Source organism: Macaca fascicularis, chromosome 11, assembly GCF_037993035.2.
Source record: "Macaca fascicularis isolate 582-1 chromosome 11, T2T-MFA8v1.1".
NCBI lineage: Eukaryota > Metazoa > Chordata > Mammalia > Primates > Cercopithecidae > Macaca > Macaca fascicularis.
Window position 1 is genome coordinate 15,241,596 of NC_088385.1, and position 22,692 is coordinate 15,264,287.

The 22,692-nt window shown below is 41.3% G+C and overlaps 1 protein-coding gene across 7 annotated transcripts in view; it reads right to left on the minus strand.

Annotated features, from left to right (window-relative positions):
* DUSP16 (dual specificity phosphatase 16) overlaps positions 1-22,692 on the minus strand; it is a 92,083-nt gene that overhangs the window by 3,814 nt on the left and 65,577 nt on the right. For all 7 annotated transcript variants that reach the window (XM_074006291.1, XM_005570177.5, XM_065523767.2 and 4 more), the window contains 2 exons: positions 9,697-9,856; positions 2,138-2,261 (listed from right to left, as the gene is read on the minus strand). In XM_074006291.1, the coding sequence (XP_073862392.1) occupies positions 2,138-2,261; positions 9,697-9,856 (284 nt within the window). The remainder of the gene's footprint in view (positions 1-2,137; positions 2,262-9,696; positions 9,857-22,692) is intronic.

The window sequence follows — 22,692 nt, forward strand, 5'->3', positions numbered from 1 at the left end:
ATGAATATTCAGTGAATAAATGAGATAGGGAATTATCGGGCAGACCTCAAAAACTTTGAAAGGTGATTGGTTTAAAAGCTCAGGCAGACGCCTCAAGGTGGAGAAGACAAAGGCCTAGGCACTGGGAAGGCCCTGCACGCACCCCTGCGGTATGCCGGAAAGAGGCAGCTGGGCCCCAGAGGCTCTAGTTTGTGCCTCATTTTCAAGGGCCCAGGGCTCCCAATGCAGCTGATAAGAGATGATACGGGGTTTTGTTGGTGGTGGTCTTTAAGAGACAGGGTCTTGTTCTGTCACCCAGACTGGAGTGCAGTGGCATGATCATAGTTCACTGCAGCCTCGAATTCCCAGGCACATGCAGTCCTTCCGCCTCAGCCTCCTGAGTGGCTGGAATTACAGGACTACATGCTTGGCTAATTTTAATTTTTAAAGTTTCTTTTGTAGAGAAAGGGTCTCAACTGTGTTGCCCAGGCTGGTCTTGAACTCCTGGGCTCAAGTGATTCTCCCACCTTGGCCTCCCAAAGTGCTGGGACTACAGGTGTGAGCCACCGTGCCTGGCCAAGAGATGACTATTCACCACCAAGGACAGCCCTGACACACACACACCAGGTGCTACCATCAAAAGTACAGTGTAACAGCCACTCTCCTTCAATTTCCAACGTCATCCCCTCTCAAAGTCACCAGTCACTTCTCAAGACAGTTCACATTTTAATGACAAAAAGAAAATGGTATCAGATGATCAAAGTATCAAAGCAACACTTCTTTTTATAGTCAACAAGACAGAATACCCACGACAAAGTGGTCTGTGTGTGCTAAGCACTATGCTTATGCACTGAATCATTATTTAATCCTCAAAACTACCCTATCATCAGGTGGGTGTCCTTATCCCCATCAAATAGCTAGCTACACAGAGTCCTTAAGTGACTTGCCCAAAATCACACAGCTACTAAATGACGGTGCTGGATTCAAAACCAGGCTGGTCAAATATCTGGGTCCACTTTTGTAACTACCATGTTAAAAGAGATTCATCAAAGGATGAAAACTAATACTAGATGGCTTTCATGTTTCATGGAGGAAATACAGACTCAGAGCTAACAGGCAAATTCGTCAGCAGCCCCTGCGCCTCATGGATGCTTTTCAGGTGATGCAGGAGTAGAACTACACTGAAAATCTGCATTTGAATAAGGAACAAGAAAAACAAAAAATAAACGTGGAAATCAAGTAACCTAAGCAAATTCACAAAAATAGAAGTAACTGGCTCAAGAATAACTAGTGTAAATGTAGGGTCCTCATAATGAGACTTCATGGCGTGATATAAGGGTGCCTTTTCTTCTGATTTCTAAATGGAGCAGGAGGACTTCAGGGAGGCCTGAACGGGGGCATGAGAGCTCATGCGGATGACCAGAGGACCCATCTCCTCCAGGGTCCTGACTTACGTGGGATGGTGTTTGGGCAGCTCATTTCTGTTTTCCAAACTTTCCAATTTGAGGAAAAACAAATGCAACTGTTAAATCAGGCCTGTCGCATAAGTCTCTCTATTTCTGATTCCTGATCAGGTAACAATGAACCATCTCTACCCAATGAGACATGCAGGGGAATCAGATTCATCAGAGACTGGAGGCAACCCAGTCAAAATCACACACACACACAACCTGGCCGACTCTAGAATGTGGGGCATTTTACTGAAGAATGGAGTCTGACAGTTATCTGGTTCATAGGTGCACGTATTAAGCTTTTTCTTCCCAGCAATCCAAAGTGCGAAGCAGAACAGAGACTCTGCAGTGAGCATTCCATTACAGCTTCCCCCTCACAGGCACATTTACACCAAGGATACTTTGGCATTTAGGGAAAGCCATAAACTCATGTAACAGGATAGAGATCTCTGCCTGCATCTGTTGTTCCTTAAACATAAAAAGTGGCCGAGGATGAATCTGACACATGTGAGGGCAGAATTAATGCTAAACAGTAAAACAGCATTCTTTTCCAATCTTCGCGAGATCATTAAAAAATCCACAGTAACCTGTAAAAAGTGTGACTAAAATAATCATGACCTGCTTTACTTTGGTTACCCATCCTCATAATTCTTTATGTTTCAGGTCCAATGAAAAGCCAGTCACAGAAGACACTTCCCTGCCCTCACCTGTAAGCTTCATCTAAAGACATGTCCATCCTCTTCATGATGTAGGCAATAGCGATGGTGGCAGAGCGGGAGATCCCAGCTAAACAGTGCACTAGGACACATCCATTGGAGGCTTTTGCTTTCTCTGTATGAGTCAAATGCAAGAAAGGTCACTACTAACCATTTTGTTCAGCAGTGAAATCTTGTTTCCATTTACTTACTCAATGTCTTCCACCTGAAAACCTCTACGCAAATCCCCTCTGTGTACATCATATTTATCCTTGCAAATTCTTTTCAGGAGATAGGGGAAGGTAATTCCCTCACCACTGACCCCAGCAGGACAACTGGGGTCCAAAACTATTTGTTAATAAGCAATCTGTTAATAAGCTATTACTAACTCGGGTTTCCTGGCTTATGTTAGTAATTTCCCCTAAGATATGGGTAATGTTTAATTTATTCCTGTTATGTGACACTTCAAATTTTCCCTGATTACATAAGAGATATAATTACATTTATTAATATTATTACTACTATTTTGAGATAGTCTTGCTCTGTCGCCCAGGCTGGAGTGCAGTGGTGTGATGTCGGATCACTGCAATCTCTGCCTCCCGGATTCAAGTGATTCTCCTGCCTTAGCCTCCAGAGTAGCTGGGATTACAGGTGTGCACCACCATGCCTGGCTAATTTTTGTATTTTTAGTGGAGTCGGGGTTTCACCATGTTGGGCAGGCTGGTCTCTAACTCCTGGCCTCAAGTGATCCATCCACCTCAGCCTCCCAAAGTGCTGGGATTACAGGCGTGAGCCAATGCCCCTGGCCTCCTTATTTTTCTTCAGACAACTTTTCTGTATGTCATAAAATGGCTCAACTTTATTTATTAAATTTTAGAAGAAAACCTTGTATATGCTATGAATCAGGTTTAGCCATTCACTTTAATGAGATCCAAGAGAACTTTCATCCCTTCCTTGATACCCAGGAGGTATTGTCTTTGTTGCATTACCTCAATTCCCCACACCACGGTGGAAGGACTCATGGACACTTTGTTAGAACCAAAGAACCAGGGAAATCCAGGCAGTGCTGCCATCTCTCACTGCTGAGGGGCTTAACAGTATGTACATGTGGCAGGGGATGAGGTTATTCCACACAGCCTGGAAGCTACTAACATTTTGGCCAGTTCCATGACTACCTTAATTCTAAATAATTACATGTGTGCTCAGTCATGAAGCTGAATTCTCCCTTTTCATTCTTGGTAGATACTACCAAATGTCTACTGAACCTTCTGTTAAAATTCTTACGATTCACAGATATGCAATGAATCTTGCTTTGGCAGCTAAATAATACAAGGCTCTTCAATCTCACTGCCTATGTTATAAATATACATAACTTATATAAACTTATAAGTTTCTAGTGCAATGATTATTATATATAACAATTATTCATCATATATAAAGCAACATAGAGGTTTTGGGTAGTATATGAATAATCAAGCAGCAAGCAGCTTCCTTCTAGATAGGGAAACCAAACACAATAAAACAATAACAAATGAATACCAAGCAACACTCAAAGAATTGTATGCTATACAAATAAGAACATAGAAACTCATGTACACAGTCTCATGCCTTCCTGTGCCTCCAGCGTCCCCTTCCTTCTCAGCTATCATTTATCCCACGTTACTCTCAGTGTTTCCTTCCCCTTCTGCCCCGCTGCTAAGAAGCTCAAAGCTAAGGTTTCTACTCAATTTCAATAGGAAGTAGCAATTCAGATTTTTTGTCAGTTACTGTACATTTCCTAGCCCCTTATTACTTGATTATTGCTCCTTTATCTCATTTTAATGAGTATGTGTGAGAATATGTGTATGTTTTGGTTCTAACCTATTATTGAAAACTGCTTCAAATCCTTACTGGAAGTAGTCTGGGTTTTTGTTTTTTAACGTTGACAATACTCTCTCATTAATTTTAATAATTATCTCGGCCGGGCGTGGTGGCTCACGCCTCTAATCCCAGCACTTTGGGAGGTTGAGGTCAGTGGATCACCTAAGGTCAGGAGTTCAAGACCAGCCTGACCAATATGGTGAAATCCCATCTCTATTAAAAATACAAAAATTAGCTGGGCATGGTGGTGGGCACCTGTAGTCCCAGCTACTCAGGAGGCTGAGACAGGAGAATTGCTTGAATCCAGGAGGTGGAGGTTGCAGTGAGCCAAGATTGCGCCACTCACTCTAGCCTGGGCGACAGAGCGAGACTCCGTCTCAAAAAAATAAATGAATAAATAAATAAATAAAATTAAATAAAATACTCTCAAAAACTAGATTATAAGGACCCAGAAGGATCTTGCTTGCTTCTAACAATCCCCCAAAAGATTTAACACTAGGCACATAGTAGGCATCTAGCTGATACTGGCTGATACATATTTTTAAAGCGATTTTAATAAAAAATAAGAAGGCTGAAAGGAAATAAAACAATGACAGTAACATGTGTTACAACGTTGAGGTTATAGGTTTCCTTTTCTCTGTTTTTCAAATTTTCTGCAATGTGCTTACAACTGTTTTTATAACCACAACTCTTTTGATGACGTCTTTTAAAAATGAAAAAAACAAGTGATTATACTGGAGTTGAGGTTCATCAGCACGCATCTTGGGAGACATGAGCCCTAAACTGTGTCTTCAAGCAAAGGAATTAATACACACAGACCTGGCAGAGAGGAGAAGGGAAATGTGTGCAAGAAAGCCCTGTGGTGGGACTGAGCAAAGTGCTCAGAAAACATCCTGCCTTGGAGAAGTAACCAGAGAGAAGGTTTCAAAGGCGGGAAGCAGGTGTTGGAGGGTGTTGGGAATGTTAGGCTAAGGGCTACATTTCTTTTCTGAGACAGGGTCTCACTCTGTTCACCCAGGCTGGAGTTCCATGGTGCAAACATAGCTCACTGTAACTATGAACTCCTAGGCTCAAGCGATCCTCCTGCCTCAGCCTCCCAGCTAGGACTACAGGTGCACACCACCATGCCTGGCTAATTAAAAACATTTTTTTTATAGAGACAGGATCTTGCTATGTTGACTAGGCTGGTGTCAAACTCCTGGCCTCAAGCAATCCTCCCGCCTCCGCTTCCCAGAGTGCTGTGATTACACACGCTGCACACGGCCAAGGCTACCTTTTTAATGTACAAAACTAAGGAGCCTCTTCAGGTTTCTGAATAAAGAACAAGAAGGCAATGATGATGAAAACTGGAAACGGGCAGGTGGCCATTACTGAAATTAAGGCTAAAATCTAGGTTAACAAAGGGGAGAGAGAACTGCACATGAAAAGGGCAAAGATGTAGTGAGGATGGGAAGTTACAAAGGCTAAAAAGAAGTAAGTCATAACTAAGAGGGGTTACAGAGTCCAGCTCAAAGGACAGAAAAAAGGAGAAACTTCAGGTAACAATTTTTAAAATATTTATTAACAGCCAATTATGAGTCCGGTACTTTACAAGGTCTTCAATGCACATAACGTTGTCTATTTTACTTATTTTTATTTTCTCTTTTTGGTTTACTTTTTTTCTTCTTTTTTTCATTTTACATTATCTATTTTAATCCTCGCAGTATTCCTACAAGGTAGGTATATTATCTTCAGTTTCCAGATCAAGAAACTGAAATGCACAGAAGTTTGAAGTAACTTACTCAAACCACTTCACTTAATAACCAGGGTAGGAAGGACTCAAATACAGACAGTTTGCCTCCAAAATACATGGTCCTAATCACTTCTCTATGTTGTGTCCATGCAGTCACGAGTTGCGCATGGGAGAGCTGGAGCAAGAGCCCAGGAGACAGTGAAGAGGAAGCAAGAGGCTGTATACACAGCTGGGTTTGGGGGCACCTCATGAGTATCCCATAATACAAATGGGCAAACTCTGTTACTAGCACATTAACTAAAAAGAAAGACAAAACTCCACATAAACCTGAGTCCCTCCAACAAACCCGGAGACTTACCAGAATCTAATCTAACTAACAAAAAGAAAAGAAAAAATCCCTATGAGCCTGTAAGTCATTAAGGGGGTACATCATACTAACCATGGCTTAAAACGCCATGGAGGAGAGAGGACTAGCAATTATAGTGAATACGGGCTGAATTCAAAAAGTGGCCTGGAGATTTTTGCCTTGAATTACTTGGGTGGGATAAGGATGATGGCTCTAATAGGACCAAGCAAATGAAATACTGGTAAGTATTTGCAGATATTACAAATACATTATAGTATGTGTTTTGTGTGCATGTGTTTAACCAAGTTACAAAGCAGTTAAAGTTCTTTTGTATGAATGAAAGTGACATGATGACCCCAGTATCTCTCATTAAAGGAGAAAATAAGTTGGGAGCAAACTTATTCATATTCTCTCTTCTCTTCTAACTCTTTTCTACTAAACTTTAAACTTTTTCTCCTAAAGCCTACATATTGTCATGACTTAAGAAAACCATGTTCTTTTCTAGATAGATTTTGAAATCTGATTTTTAGCTGAAATTAGAGCCAGTGTCTCTGGATCAATGTGACATGCAATGGGAACGTTAACCATAACTGGTTTTGTTTTTTTTTTTGAGACGAAGTCTCACTCTGTTGCCAAGGGTGGAGTGCAATGGCATGGTCTCAGCTCACTGCAACCTCCACCTCCCAGGTTCAAGAGATTCTCCTGCCTCAGCCTCCCAAGTAGCTAGGATTACAGGTGCCTGCCAGAACACCCAGTAATTTTTATATGTTTAGTAGAGACATGTTGGCCACACTGTCGCAAACTCCAGCAACCTCAGGTGATCCCCCCATCTTGGCCTCCCAAAGTGCTGGGATTACAGGCATAAGCCACCACTCCCGGCCAATTGTTATTTTTAAAGAGGCAAAAACTGAATGATTCGCTGAATGTTGTTTAGAAGTACAATGGGAGGGTGTGTGTTAACTTGTGGGGGTTTGTGATTTATTTATTTATTTTTATTTATTTAGTTATTTTTTGAGATAGTCTCATTCTGTTGCCCCGGCTAGAGTGGAGTGGCACGATCTTGGCTCACTGCAACCTCTGCCTCCTGGATTCAAGCGATTCTCCTGCCTCGGCTTCCCAAGTAGCTGGGACTACAGGCATGTGCCACTACGGCCAGCTAATTTTTGTATACCGGGTTTCACTATATGTTGGCCAGGCTGGTCTTGAACTCCTGACCTCAGGTGATCCGCCTGCCTTGGCCTCCCAAAGTGCTGGGATTATAGGCGTGAGCCACCTGGCCATTTGTTTGTGATTATTTTAATGTGAACTAAGTCATTTATCTTCACATGTTTCATAGAATGAATCCTAACTGAAGATGAAACCCTCAGAAACCTGGAAATCTTGAAAAAAAGACAAGTGTTTTGGAATTACTCAAAGTTCCAAAAGCATTAAACAGAATATTCCCCTCACAGGTGAAAATTATAGTACGGGGCTTAATACACATATTTTCAATTTTTGTTTTTGAGACAGGGTCTGGCTGTACTGCCCAGGCTGGAGTTCAGTGGCACAATCTTGGCTCACTGTAACCTCCACCTCCCGGTTCAAGCAATCCTCCCACCTCAGCCTCCCAAATAGCTGGGACCACAGGTGCACTGGTAGAGACAGGGTTTTGCTATGTTGCCCAGGCTGGTCTTGAACTCTTGGGTTCAAGTAATTGCTTGCCTTGGCCTCCTAAAGTGCTGGGATTACAGGCATAAGCCACTGTGCCTGGCCAATTCCACTTTATTTTTATTTTTTTTATTTTTTGAGATGGAATCTTGCTCTGTCACCTAGGCTGGAGTGCAGTGGCGTGATCTCAGCTCACTGCAAGCTCCGTCTCCCGGGTTCACGCCATTCTCCTGCCTCAGCCTCCCAAGTAGCTGGGACTACAGGCACCCGCCACCACACCATGCTACTTTTTTGTATTTCTAGTAGAGACGGGGTTTCACCGTGTTAGCCAGGATGGTCTCCTTCTCCTGACCTCGTGATCCGCCTGCCTTGGCCTCCCAAAGTGCTGGGATTACAGGTGTGACCCACCACCACGCCTGGCCAATTCCACTTTTTTTTTTTTTTTTGAGAGGAGTATCGCTCTGTTGCAGGCTGGAGTGCAGTGGTGTGATCTCAGCTCGCTGCAAGCTCCGCCTCCCGGGTTCACGCCATTCTCCTGCCTCAGCCTCCGGAGTAGCTGGGACTACAGGCGCCCGCCACCACACCTGGCTAGTTTTTTGTTTTATTTTTTAGTAGAAAAAAAAAACGGTTTCACGGTGTTAGCCAGGATGGTCTCGATCTCCTGACCTCGTGATCCGCCCGTCTCGGCCTCCCACAGTGCTGGGATTACAGGCTTGAGCCACCGCGCCCGGCCAATTCCACTTTTTTAAAGGAACTGGTTCTTTTATTTTTAATTATGGTAACCAATTCAGAGTATTTAATTATGGATTAGAGTGCTCAAACTTATGTAACTGGGGAGGAAAAAATTTCTTACATAGGGCCAGGTGCCGTGGCTCACGCCTGTAATCCCAGCACTTTGGGAGGCTGAGGTGGGCGGATCACAAGGTCAGGAGATCAAGACCATCCTGGCTAACACGGTGAAACCCCGTCTCTACTAAAAGTACAAAAAATTAGCCGGGCATGGTGGTGGGTGCCTGTAGTCCCAGCTACTCAGGAGGCTGAGGCAGGAGAATGGTGTGAACCCAGGAGGCGGAGCTTGCAGTGAGCTGAGATCCACGCCACTGCACTCCAGCCTGGGCGACAGAGTGAGACTCCGTCTCAAAAAAAAAAAAAAAAAATTCTTACATGGAACATCAAGAGTCGCACATGTGGTATGTTACTAAGGAGCTAGTAGTGTTTCTCCTCTGTTCAGCCACTGTCCACTAAAGCCACATTCCAAATACACGTCACCAAGTTACCACCCAGCAGATCTGATCCTGTGGCACCAAAATGCCTCAACAGTACCCAGGGGCCAGAGAAGCTCCAGAATTGAACAGGCCCAGGAAGCAGAACAAAGTATGGCACAGAGGAGATACCGTCAAGACCACTGCCAGGGAAGTGACCAAATGAGAGACAGAGAGAGAGAGACAGAGAGAGAGAGAGTGTGTGTGTGTGTGTCAACATTCTATTAGATCAAATATTACCTGAAATTACTGGCATGTGGACCCCGGCTTAGACACACTGACATAAAGACTTAAATGTAGTGGGATTTGTTTTCACAAGATTTAACTTTTCTCTGTGGAAAACATAGCAACGAGGCAACAGGGAATATTACCAAAGTTTCCCAAAGGCTTGTGTAGGATTTGGAAAAGTTGGAGGAAGAATTTAACCCTAAAAGCTTAACTGATTTTCAAACACTTGCAAATATATAATTACAGATCCTGTGAAGCTTAACCTTGGTGGTGTTAAATGTTAGCTAGAATGTCACAAGGTCAGTCCTTAGGGACAGCGTGACACACACGTCACCTTGACCACTAGATGAGTAAGCTGCACCATGTGTTATTTTCAGACTTTTGAAATCTCTGAAATAGGCTCCTTTTCTCTAAAGAAAAAAAGCAGGGCTGAGGGGGTCCACCTACACATGAGACGATCACCCACAGGACCTGTAATATTATTTGAGCTACTTACCAATGAAATCTACTGATTTGTCCAACCATGGCAAAATTTTCTCACAAAAGCTGTCATTCACAGGCACACGCAGGAAATGAGACTCAGGGATAAAGTCAGGCTTTGGACAGGTATTGCTGGCATTTAACACATAACCAATCCCATTCTGCTGCATCAGCTCCTATGGAGAGGAAGAGCAGTTAAAGTGACTAATAATATGGTAAACATGATCATTCTGAAAGAGTGAAGTTTAATGCGATGATAAAAATGCCCAGTTTCCTTGAAATACAACTCATTCAGATCAGTGAAGTCCAAAAACCCAGCAAAATGACATATAGACAAGTTTTAAGAAAAAAAAAATTTAAGAACAACAAAGGCTATTTAAAATAATATGCTGGAAGCCCACACATCATTCATATAGTCAAATCTCTATTATCTTCATTACTAGAGAAGTGGAACAAAGAATACAAAAGAAAACAACAGTTTATACGATTTTAGAATATATGGACACACAACATTTTCTTCCCACACAGAACACGCTGGTTCTCTAAGATACAGTTCTAGTCATTCTTCTCACTCTAAATACTCTCTTTGAAGGCTGCACTTATTTATATAGCCTTAATTACCAGTTCTACATGCTGATGGCATGTGTGTGCATGTGTGTGTGTGTGTGTGTATCTCCTCTTAAATTTCCAACCCATATCTCCAACTACCTACTGGCTATCAGGATGTTCCACAGGCCCTTCACATTTAAAATGTCAGAAACTAAACATACTCTCTTTCTTCCTGTTCTGCCCCCAACTCCTGCCTCATCTCTGTAATCCCCAAATTGGTTTAGGGTAATAACATCGACCTAGCCAGCTGAGCTCGAAAATAAAATGGGGCTTTCTCTTCCCCATGACCCTCATCCAAACAGCTGCCAAATCCTTTTGGAATCACCTCTTCCATTGATCCTCTCCTCTCTATACCCAATTCACTGCTCAGTAGCCAAGATAACCAAAAAAGTCACCAGGAGCTCCTGAAGTTTGCAGTGGTTTTCTCTCCAAACCATGTTCTGAACAACTAGAGGAATCTCTGTTATGATGAACTCCCGGCTGGGTGCTTTATCCACATTCTTTTCATTTCCTTGAGTCTCATTCCCTGCTCCTGTCCCATACAGCACCCCCAGCATCAAATGTATACCCGTCCTCTGTGCTTCTGTTCACACCGTTCTCGTGCTTAGAAAGCCCTGTCCTCCTTCCGGAAGACACTCTTCCTACTTTGTGTAACCTCATCTATGAACTCTTTCCCACTGATGCATAATTAACCATTCAGTTCCCTGTCCTTCCAAAGTACTTTGTTCACACCATTAATTAAGCACCTAGCATAGTGTGTTAACATTAACAGATAATTCTCATCTCCCCTGTTATGTAATGAAGTAATGAGTGAGATCTTGGACCGAGTCTTGTTTTCGCACCTTCAGCCCAGGTATAGAGTTGCACTCAAAACGAATCTGTTCAACTGACATCCATCCACCATTTAGCAGGCAAGCCCACACAAACCTGTTTCATTTAGTCATCCCCCTCCTGACTCTCAGGAGATGTTCCAAGCCTGGAATAATTAGTCTAAGCCATCTTGGTCATTTCTTCCTTCTCTTGGAATACTACCTTTTCTACAAATCTTTTCCAACTACCTGAAAGAAAATTGGCAATTTTCTTCCTATATTATCCTTCTGAAACATGCCAGTTCCCTAATCGATTCATTTACTACATTTGGCACAATAAATATACTTTATTTTACATAAAAGGTGAACAACGGCCGGGTGCGGTGGCTCATGCCTGTAAATCCCAGCACTTTGGGAGGCCGAGGCAGGTAGATCACCTGAGGTCTGGAGTTCAAGACCAGCCTGACCAACATGGAGAAACCCCATCTCTACTAAAACTACAAAATTATCCAGGTGTGGTGGCACATGCCTGTAGAAGAATCACTTGAACTCAGAAGGCGGAGGTCGTGGTGAGCTGAGATTGCGCCATTGCACTCCAGCCTGGGCAACAAGAGCAAAACTCTGTCTCAAACAAACAAAAACGTGGACAGCATAAATCCAGATTGTGTATGCAACCATCTCTTGTTGAGATGACAATGTCAATAAACAGCTTTTGGAACTAGGTGGATTTCTTAGATTGGCCAACACCCTTCAGATATGCCAGAGCCCAAGTCTTCTGATGGTCTCATGCTTCTGTTAGGTTAACAATCAGGCTACATAGATCTTAATGGTGTTTACTACAACCTTTAAACTTCTGTACATGTGCAAAGGTTACATTTGTTTTTCTATGTGTGAACCCAAGCTGAGTGTATCTAGTACTATCTGATCAACAACAGGGTACAGGAACTGGTTCAGGATCACCCATGTAAGAACAGAAGTGGGTCACTGGAGTTAAATTAAATCAGCCTTTGGGGACTTTCTCACCAATAGTCCTTTCTACCAATGGTACTACAGATATGTTAAATTAATAGTAAAGGAAATTAGTAATATCCCTATCCACTCAATTCAATAATGAAGATATTACAGAAGTTTCTGAGAAATGAGGTGACTCTAATAGTGTTATATACTGTACACAATCAAAAGACAACAAGAAATTCTAAGAGAAAACATGTTGCAAGTCAATAAGAACTGTCAAAATTGATTTTCCATAGAAAGAATACAACGATGTACACTTCTGACAAGTAACCTTAATAGCCTACATTTTATAGAAATTACAACTTAAACCTATATTAAGTCAAAAAATATTTATTGAGTACCTTTGTTAGAGACCTATTAATTATACAATGACACATGGTACTGATTAAGAAAATGATATCTAACATTTAATGAATGCCTACGATGTGCCAGGTACTGTATTAAGCATTTAAATGGACTGTCTCATTTAATTCTCACAACCACCCTTTGATGTGGGTTCAATTATTGACCTCCTGGGGTCAAGTGATCCTCCTGCCTCTGACTCTTGAGTAGCTGAAACTCCAGGCATGTGCCATGGTTCCCCACAAATTTTTTACAATTTTTTTGTAGAGACAGAGTCTCGCTATATTGCCCAGGCTGCTCTCAAACTCATGGCCTCAAGCGATCCTCCTACCTTGGCCTCCCAAAGTGCTTGGATTACAGGCATGAGCTACTACATGCAGCTAGTAAAATATTTTAAATACAAAATGAACTGAGAAAAAAATTAATTTCAATGGCTTTATTTATAAAATTTTTAGCTTAAAAGATCTATTGATTAAATCTACTATCCAGATGCTACCTGAAAATTTTTTTGGAATGATAAGATGGGACTTGATACATAAAACAAGCACAATTTTTAAAACAAACAAACCAAAAAAAAAAAAAAAAAAAACCAAATCCTTAAACACTAAATATAATTTGGCTACTAAATTAAATATCATAAATAAGTGCCTTCTCATCTGGATTAGTAGTCAGTGGAAAAAGTCAGTTAAGGGGGAAATCATTAAAAATGATACATACATACTCAAAACATTGTTTTAACTTAAAACAAATAAATGGACATGAACACACTGATTTCTGATGCAGGACCACAGCTTTTTCTTGTCTAGTTTAGCTGACTGGAGTTCCTAAGCAAATCACACCTAAATGCATCTACCACTTACAGTTTTCATTTTTTAAAGAAGAGCAAGAACTTGTAAAGCACTATCAGTGCCAAAGCCTTCTAGATTATAACCGTCCCCCAAATACTTTACAGCTCCCTTATTCCCACCTAATTTGACATATATACATATATACATATATATATATATGATTCATCTTGTTTGTAATGGTGAAATTGAGATGGAACTATAATTATGAAGAATGAGTCTGATTATTTTGTGGATTAAGGATATATATATATATATATGAAGCAATCTGTCCTTCCTGAATCTTTCCAAAACACCTAACTTAGGTCACAGAAAAACATCTCTCCTCCTTCACATTTCATTGGTATGTATCATATTTTAATTAACATACATAATTATAATAAGTCCAGTGGCCTAAACAAGTTCAAGAACAAACACAAATGATTCTTGGTAAGTATGCTATTCAGATGGTGGAGGCAGACGTGCTACAGCAAAGAGCCTACTCATGCAGCAGGCATTCACCTGCCAAAGACATGGGGAAGAGATGAAGTGGAATCTCTGGAGTTGGTTAAGAAAGTTTCTGAAGTTTCATATAACTGTTGTTTGTTTGCTCTCTTGATTTTTTTTAGATTTTTTTTTTTTTTTAACAAATTTCCATACAAACAGCTGGGAAGGGATCTTAATTTTTTTGGTGTTTTTAAGAGACAGGGTCCGACCACGTGGTCCAGGCTAACCTCGAACTCCTGGATTTGAGTGATTCTCCCGTCTCAGCCTCCCGAGTAGCAGGGATTATAGGCGTGTGCCACCATACCTGATTCATCTTTTTGTTTGTAATGGTGAAACTAAGATGGAACTATAATTATGAAGAATGATTCTTTTGTGGAATAAGGATTGCTTTTATTTATAGATACGTGTCAATGACTTCTTACTAAATTATAAAGAGATATTTATATAATTCATTCAGTTTAGTTTCAGCATGTTGTATAAAACATACACAGCTGAGTATTTACTCTGTCCTACAATTAAACATCACAATCTTTAAGCTTCTAGAGAGCAGTCATCATATGCTGTTAAATATTTAGCTCAACTTTGTGCTAAGTGTGCAAATACACACTTTCTACTGATTAGATAATCCTTCTTCACCGGCCTTCAAAGATCCTTCCAACACCGTGGCCTCACAGTTCTTTGAACTCCTCATCTTGGCCACTCACTCCCATGAGAGCTAGCCTGGTCTCTGTCACTACCAATAACCACAAACCCTCCATAAGCTTGATTTCATGCACCCTACTCTTGGATGACTCTTCCACTTTCCAGCTCACTCTCTCTTACACTACACTCCAGAATCTCAACCCCTGCAGGAGGACCTACAGTCTGATGATCTACCAATTGTCTCTGTCCTTCATCCCCATGATGTCTGCCTTCCTTGCCCAGCGTAAATTCTATCATCAGTTATTACAATCACTCCTCTCCTTTTACCCTAACTTCCTCTGCCCTCATCAATTGTTCGTACTCACTTGGCAAGATTACAACCTTAGTTAAATCTAGTTCTCCACCTAGTCAGCACTGCCCATACCACTGAGCATGGCCAGAGAAAAACATTCCACAATGCTACCTGATTTCACTTTCAATTCATACTCCTCAGCAATCACTGTATTTCCCCAGTCCATTCACTTTTTCTCTTTCCCATTTGCCATTCTATCCATTTCCCTTTCTCTTCAAACTCCCTCTATGTCCCCACTCATCCTCACTCATAGCTGAAGAACAATCTTGCTTCCTACTACAATGGAAAAATCGAAACAGTCAGAAGCAAATTTTGATAGACTTCCATCACCACATTTACCCATCTCCCAGCAAATGCACCTAGATACTCTGCCTTCCCACCTGTTGTTCTGGATGAACTGTCCACACTCGTAAGGCCAATCTCTCTGCTTGCTAAATAAATTCATCCCCTCTTGCTCAAGAACATAGCTTTATGATTCTCCTTTCTTCTACATCAATTTTCCACTGCACAGGATCATTCTTTCTACCTGCAATCAAACAAACCACTATTTCTCCCACCTTAAAAATATCTCCTCTCAGCTTCGCTTCTCCCTCCAGTCACTACCCCATATCTTTGTTCCTTCAAAGTCCTTGAAAGAACCCCTCTACTTGGTATCTCCAACTCCACTCCTCCTGTTACCTCCTGAACCCACTCCATTTAGGCTTTCACCCCCAACACTCTACCAAAACTGCTCCATGATCACCAGGGATAGTGACGTTGCTAAATCCAATGACCAATTCTCAGTCTTAATCTTCCTTGACCTAAAGTACTACTTGGCACACTTGACTGCTCCTTCCTCCTGGAAAATACATTGTTTATTTGCCTTCCTGATTATTTGATTTCCTTCCTTCCTCAATATTTACTTCTGAATATTCTTTGTTGGGTCATTTTCAACTCCCCAGACTTTCAGGGTGGGAGTGCTCACGGCTCAATCTTTTTCTCATCTATATTTTGCCTCTTAGTAATTATCTGATCCCCTCTTAAGCACTGTCTGTACGTTAATGACTCCCACCTTTATACCTCCTCCCTCAGGGATCCCCCTGCCCCATTCATACATCCGTCTGTCTACTCAACATCTCCACTTGGAAGTATAACAGGCATTTCGAAAACTCAGCATGTCCAGAACTGACTCCTGCTCTTCCTACAGACTCCATCTCAGTTAACGGCAACTGCATCTCCCAGTCTCCTTGACACCTCTTTTTCACACACCCCTACCATCCAATCCTATTGGCTGTACCTTCAAAATAGAGCCCAAATCCCACCATTACTGCCACCTTGACTCCAACGCACTACCAGGGAGCCTCCTAACCGGCCTTCCTGCTTCTCTCCAGTAGGAAATTCAGCCTGTTTTCAACACAAACGCTAAAGTGATCCTAACAATGTAAGTCAGATTACGTTGCTCCTCTGCTTGGAACCTTCCAATGACTCCCTCTGAACTCTCTTTCTCAGAGTAAAAGCTCCTGTCTTTACAAGGCCTACGTAGAAGTCTTGTATTGTCCGGATCTGCTCCCATTACCTCTCTGACGACACTCTCCCATGCTCACTCTGCTCCAGCCACACTGGCCTCGCTCTTCCTTTAGCATACCACATGTGTTTCGCCTTGGTGGCTTCTTCTGCCTGTACTGCTCTTCCTCCAGGTATTCAAATGGCTCACTCTTTGACCTCCTTGGAGTGTTTGTTCAAATGCCTCTATCTCAATGAGGACTACTTTGATCACCCATTTAATTACTACAACCCACACCTCACAGGTATTCCCCAGCCCTCTTACCCTGCTTTCTTCATAGCACTCATACTGTGCTATACTATGTAATTTACCTATTTATTATGCTTCCTATCAAGTTTCTTTCTCCTAGGATGTAAGCTAATGAAAGCAAAGATTGTTGTCTCATTTACTGGTGTACCCCAGCACCTAGAACACTGTTTGGCACATGGCAGAGGCTCAATAAACATTTGTTGGGTGAATACATGAAGGAACCCTTATCCCTGAAGCTGACTAAAATCAGTATCTAGTAACTGGTTTATTAGCATCTTCTAATGAGAAATCTTCATATGCGTTCCTTGTACATTTTCATTTTACAAGTCACTGTAAAATATCATTAACTTACATTCCATTCATTTCATAATTTATGAGACTATTTTTCCTGGGTTGAAAATTTTAGTTTCTCAAATTCATAAACGGAAGATTTTCTGAGTAAATTAACACAGTAAATTAATCTGTGTTTACTTAATTTTTAAGGACATGTACATTTCATACAAGTTGCCCTGGTTACAAATTAGGATATAACTATTTTGAAAAATAATCACCAAGGGCTTACTACACATCAAGGTACTCTGGGGCATAAAAAAGCAAGTGTTCCCACTGAGGGATGAATAGTCTACTAGCAAATGTAAGACAGTTGCACAAATAATGATGATACAAAGAGGTATCCGATGAATATAATGTAGCAGGATAAACAAAATGGCATTGGAAAACAGGAGTAAAAACAAAGGGAAGCATTCTGAGAAGACTATTTATAATGGGAACTAAAACTGTCAGCTGAAGCTCAGATGGCGGTAGAGGCATTCCAAATGGGTATAGAAAATGAATGGGCCAGGCGCGGTGGCTCAAGCCTGTAATCCCAGCACTTTGGGAGGCTGAGACGGGCGGATCACGAGGTCAGGAGATCCAGACCATCCTGGCTAACACGGTGAAACCCCATCTCTACTAAAAAATACAAAAAAAGTTAGTCGGGCGAGGTGGCGGGCGCCTGTAGTCCCAGTTACTCGGGAGGCTGAGGCAGGAGAATGGCATAAACCCAGGAGGTGGAGCTTGCAGTGAGCTGAGATCCGGCCACTGCACTCCAGCCTGGGCGACAAAGCGAGACTCCGTCCCAAAAAAAAAAAAAAAGAAATGAATGAAGACCAAGGACAGGACAGAAATATCTGGGGTGCACTCACTAGGTGTGTCCAGACATTGAAAGAGGATGAGCAGAGGAAGAGAACAGGAGAGGTAAGAACTAAAAAGGTGGTATTAGGTCCTAGAGGGGTCTTAAATATCAAGCTAAAGAGTTTTACCGCCAAGCTACAGAACTTTATCAAATGCCATACTGAGAAGACTGATCGATTTACTAAAAGCAAACTCCTAAAGGATCTCTTCTTATAAACAATTCATTAGTGGTTAGTGTGGAATCTCAGTGTGGCAGGGAATAAAGTAAAGTACATGGGTAGTGGCCCCAGAAAAACCAGAGCACAGCCCAGCGCATTACCACTCATCGCCTGGGTGATCTTGGGAAGGTTACCTAACCTCCGGTAGCTTTAATTTCCTCACCTGTAAAATAGGGCTAATGATGTGTATTTTGTAAAGCCAGTATGAGGACACATAATATAGAGTCTCCTAAAATGTTAGCTCTCTTATTTTACCTTAAAAATTGCTTGTAAATTGTATGGTATGTGAATTATATCTCAATAAAGCCATTACAAAAAAAAAAAAAGCCCATGGTGTGTATTTTTCACTAATCCAAACTATCCTTTCTCCTAATTGGTGTTAAGTAGGGAAATTACACTGAATACAGCAGGTGAGGTTCATCTACAAAGTGGAAGACATAACCCCCCGACGGATTTAAAAAAATGATTCTACTTTCAACACACAGTTGAGTAAACTTTCAAAAATGATTATCTGTGAATCAAGAAAAATTTAATTTTATTACTATGATTTCCATTCCCAACTTTTCTCCCTTTAAAACTTTCTCTCTCCTAACCCTGAAATAAACTTTCTCCTGTAGTCGGAATAATTTCTAAATATGAGTTCTATGATCTGTTGATGCAGACTGTGAAGTAATATAGAGAGAACAGATTAATATATGTCCTTAATGAAACTGCTCTGTTTGGTCAAATTCTCTATGTTCAGTGAGGCTGAGGACAGAGATCTCATTAAATAACCACAGGCACTGCAATTCTAGATAAAAGAATTGTAACTTTTCTTTCCGAAGTCAATTCCATGACTAATTTTGCATGTGCCCACCCATTTGACTTCAAAACTGGCCTCAAGTCCTACTTAACTCCATCAAGCCTTCCTCAAACAACAAAACGCACTGTATCCACTACTCACCCTGGTATGCTACATAGTCTACCCTAAGATGACAGTGACAAGTGTCCCTATAAACCAGGAACTGTGCTTGGCATATGCCATTTCATTTGAATGTTACATGAACATCAGGAGGCCAGAGTTATAATGGCATGTAGGTAAAGAGACTGAGATGCAGTAACAGCTAAAGTGATACAGCTGGTAAGGTGGAGAACTGGGATGCAAAACTGTCCACCCCCAGAGTTGGCTCTCAACCATCATGCCGTGCTGCCTCTGTGTTGGGAGGGACACTGTAGTCACCTTGTCATGTGGATTGTTGTTTAATGAATAGGTCTTGCCTAACCAACCCACTTGAACACTGTATGGTATTCTACACACAGTGACATAATAGACATTGAAGAAATATTTTACTGATTATTTTGACAGCCTTTTGTGTTCCTAGATCATATATTTCCACTGGAAACCCTGAAAGCATTCTTAGCCTATATTGTGTTTAGGCTATTTGTTGCCTAACTCTTCTAAGAAAACAACAGAGAAAGGAGCAGTCTTCCTACTGCACACCAAGGAGAATAAGAAAGCCTAGGAAAACCAATTTTGCATGTTAAGAGGCTGAAATAAGAAGCTACACAAAGAATGTAGACAGCAGATTATTGAAATGGGGAAGGAGCGGGCAACAGAGCTCCTTTAGAAAAGAAGCTGCAGTGGTTCACCTCAGATACAGTTCTGCTTAACAACTACTCCCGACAGGTAATTCCATCATACGCTGCATATATTTAAATAGGAACAGAAGTCTGCATTTGAAATTGTAACTCATATGAGAGAAAAGCAATCAAGAACTTTTGTCTTTCACAGAATAACCAGAGATTCTTTCTCAAATCCCACTCATTTCAAATATGAACTGGGCATCAGCAGATGACTTTCATTTAGTACAATAAGCTGCTCCCATTTCAGCGCTAGTATAAAGACTAGAGGATGAAAGAACACACTCCGAGAAACAAAAGTACAGTGTGAGGGAAAAGGAAAATAAAAGTATGTTTTTGGTACCAATGACTTCTTATGGTCTTCTACAAAAGAACCATGTCTTTAAAACATCAGTAAAAATTAATACATGCTGAGACCTATACTGTCCAATAAGGTAGCCACAAGCCTGGCCACTGAGCACCTAAAATGTGACTACTCCAAATTGAGATGTGCTGTAAGTATAAAATACACACCAGATTTTAAAGACTCAGTACAAAAAGAGAACGCAAAATATCTCAATAATTTTGTATACTGATTGCATGCTGAAATATTATTTGAGATATACTAGGTTAAATATGTTATTATTAAACATTAAAATTAATTTTGCCTGTTTCTTTTAAAGGATACTGGAAAAATTTTAATTATGTATGTGACTTGTATTATATTTCTGTTGGATGGTACTGGTATAGATGATGTTGCAGAAAAAGCAGGGAACGAAATTCTCAATTGTGACTCAATAGACTTAAGATTTGTCAGCCCTTCCTAACAGCCTGCTATAGAGAATTCCTTTTTCCAGAAGATGGGCGTGTTTGGTGTAACATAAGCATGGGACTGAAAATTACAGCACCCTGGGTTTACATTTGATCTGTGCCACTGACCAGCTCTGAAGTCAATGACATAATCTCAGGTAGGTGACTTAGCTCAGAGCAAACGTATCTCCTAATCCTATTATAAGGGTTAAATGCAATAATACAAAAAGCCCAGCATTTTAAACGGAAAACATGATCTTCCCAAGAAAATTTCTGTGACATGCTTTCAACATATTTTGGTGGCACTTCATTAAAAAAAAAAAAAAAAAAGACTAATAGGCCAGGCACGGTGGCTCACACCTGTAATCCCAGCACTTTGGAGGCTGAGGCGGGTGGATCATGAGGTCAGAAGATCAAGACCATCCTGGCCAACATGGTGAAACCCTATCTCTATTAAAAATACAAAAATTAGCTGGGCGTGGTGGCGGGTGCCTGTAGTCCCAGCTGCTGGGGAGGCTGAGGCAGGAGAATCTCTTAAAGACAGGAGGGGGAGCTTGTAGTGAGCCAAGATCACTGCACTCCAGCCTGGGCAACAGTGCGAGGCACCCTCTCAAAGAAACAAAACAAAACAAAAGACTAATAACATTAGTGGTCTCATGGTTACTGTTTGTAAAGACTTTAACTTCTGAATTTTAATAAAAAGAACTGTACTGTTAGGGAAGATTATAAAATGTTCATCTTTGGAGATCTTTTTTTTTTTTTTGAGATGGAGTCTCGCTCTGTTGCCCAGGCTGGAGTGCAGTGGCCGGATCTCAGCTCACTGCAAGCTCCGCCTCCTGGGTTTAGGCCATTCTCCTGCCTCAGCCTCCTGAGTAGCTGGGACTATAGGCGCCCGCCACCTCGCCTGGCTAGTTTTTTTTTTTTGTATTTTTTAGTAGAGGCGGGGTTTCACCGTGTTAGCCAGGATGGTCTGGATCTCCTGACCTCGTGATCCGCCCGTCTCGGCCTCCCAAAGTGCTGGGATTATAGGCTTGAGCCACCGCGCCCGGCTGGAGATCTTTAGGAAGAAAAGAATCATATTATTTCTCTTGGAAAGTATAAATCAGGAAGCTCAGCAGGATGATAGATAGGTTAGTTTATACTACTTGTAAAAAAGAGGCAAATCTAGTTCTAAAACTCAACTGGATGATGTTGGGGAATTCATGTAACATTTCTGGAATACTGATTTCCTCATGTATCAAATGCTGGTGGCTGACTAAATGATCTCTGAAATCCCCTTCAGCCCTAAGGCTCTTGTCGGCAACGAACCTAGAGGTCAAACATACATTTCTTTCTTTATTTATTATTATTTATGTATTTATTTATTTAGAGACAGGGCTTTGCTCTGTCGCCCAGGCTGGAGTACAGTGGCACAATCTCCGCCTCCCAAGCTCAAGCAATCCCCCCACCTCAGTCTCCCAAGTAGCTGGAACCACAGGCTAGGGCCACAAAGCCTGGCTAATTTTTGTAATTTCTGTCGAGACGGGGTTTTGCCACGTTGCCCAGGCTGTTCTCAAACTCCTGAGCTCAAGTGATCTGCCCACCTGACCCTTGCAAGGTGCTAGGATTCCAAAGTGTGTGAGCCACAAATATAAATTTATAGTCACTGCTTTCAAAGGTATCCAGCCTAATAGTTTATTCTTGTTTCTCACCATCCTTGCAGAATAAAAAGTCTATACATCTATTTTAAGGGTGCTTCCTGACAAGCCTTCTATAATAACTCCTTGCCCGAGGTGTTGTCCTATAAACTTCCACAAACCCATTCTCCCTGCTGCAAATATTTCCTCTCAATACATCTACTATGTATCCTGCTTAGTGCTGTATACGTTTAGAAGCCAGAGTTAAAAAGAGAAAACTACTACTTTTCCCATCCTCAACTCCAAATTCTGGTTTAACTGCTCTCACTTTTTTTTAAACCAACATATTTGTTAAATCTGAAAAAGGTATAGAGCAAAATGAATGTGTCATTTAACTGAGTGTCGAAAGTAACAAAAATGATCTGTAACACAATTGCTTGTGGAATGACCTGCTGATGGCTGGTTAAGGTTTACCAGGATTAAACAGAACTCTTAACTAGGAATTTTATTTTATTTTCTGATCTGAGGATTAAATAAACCATCTCCAGCTTTGCCCTAGGAAGGCATGGGACTTTAAGAAATTAATTTTGCTTTCTGTAACACAGCCTGCTTATCTCTAAGAAGAATTAATAATAACTACATGCTCAAAGTCATTGTGACCCCACCAGAAAGGCTGGGTACAATCCTGAGCTATTAAATCTCACG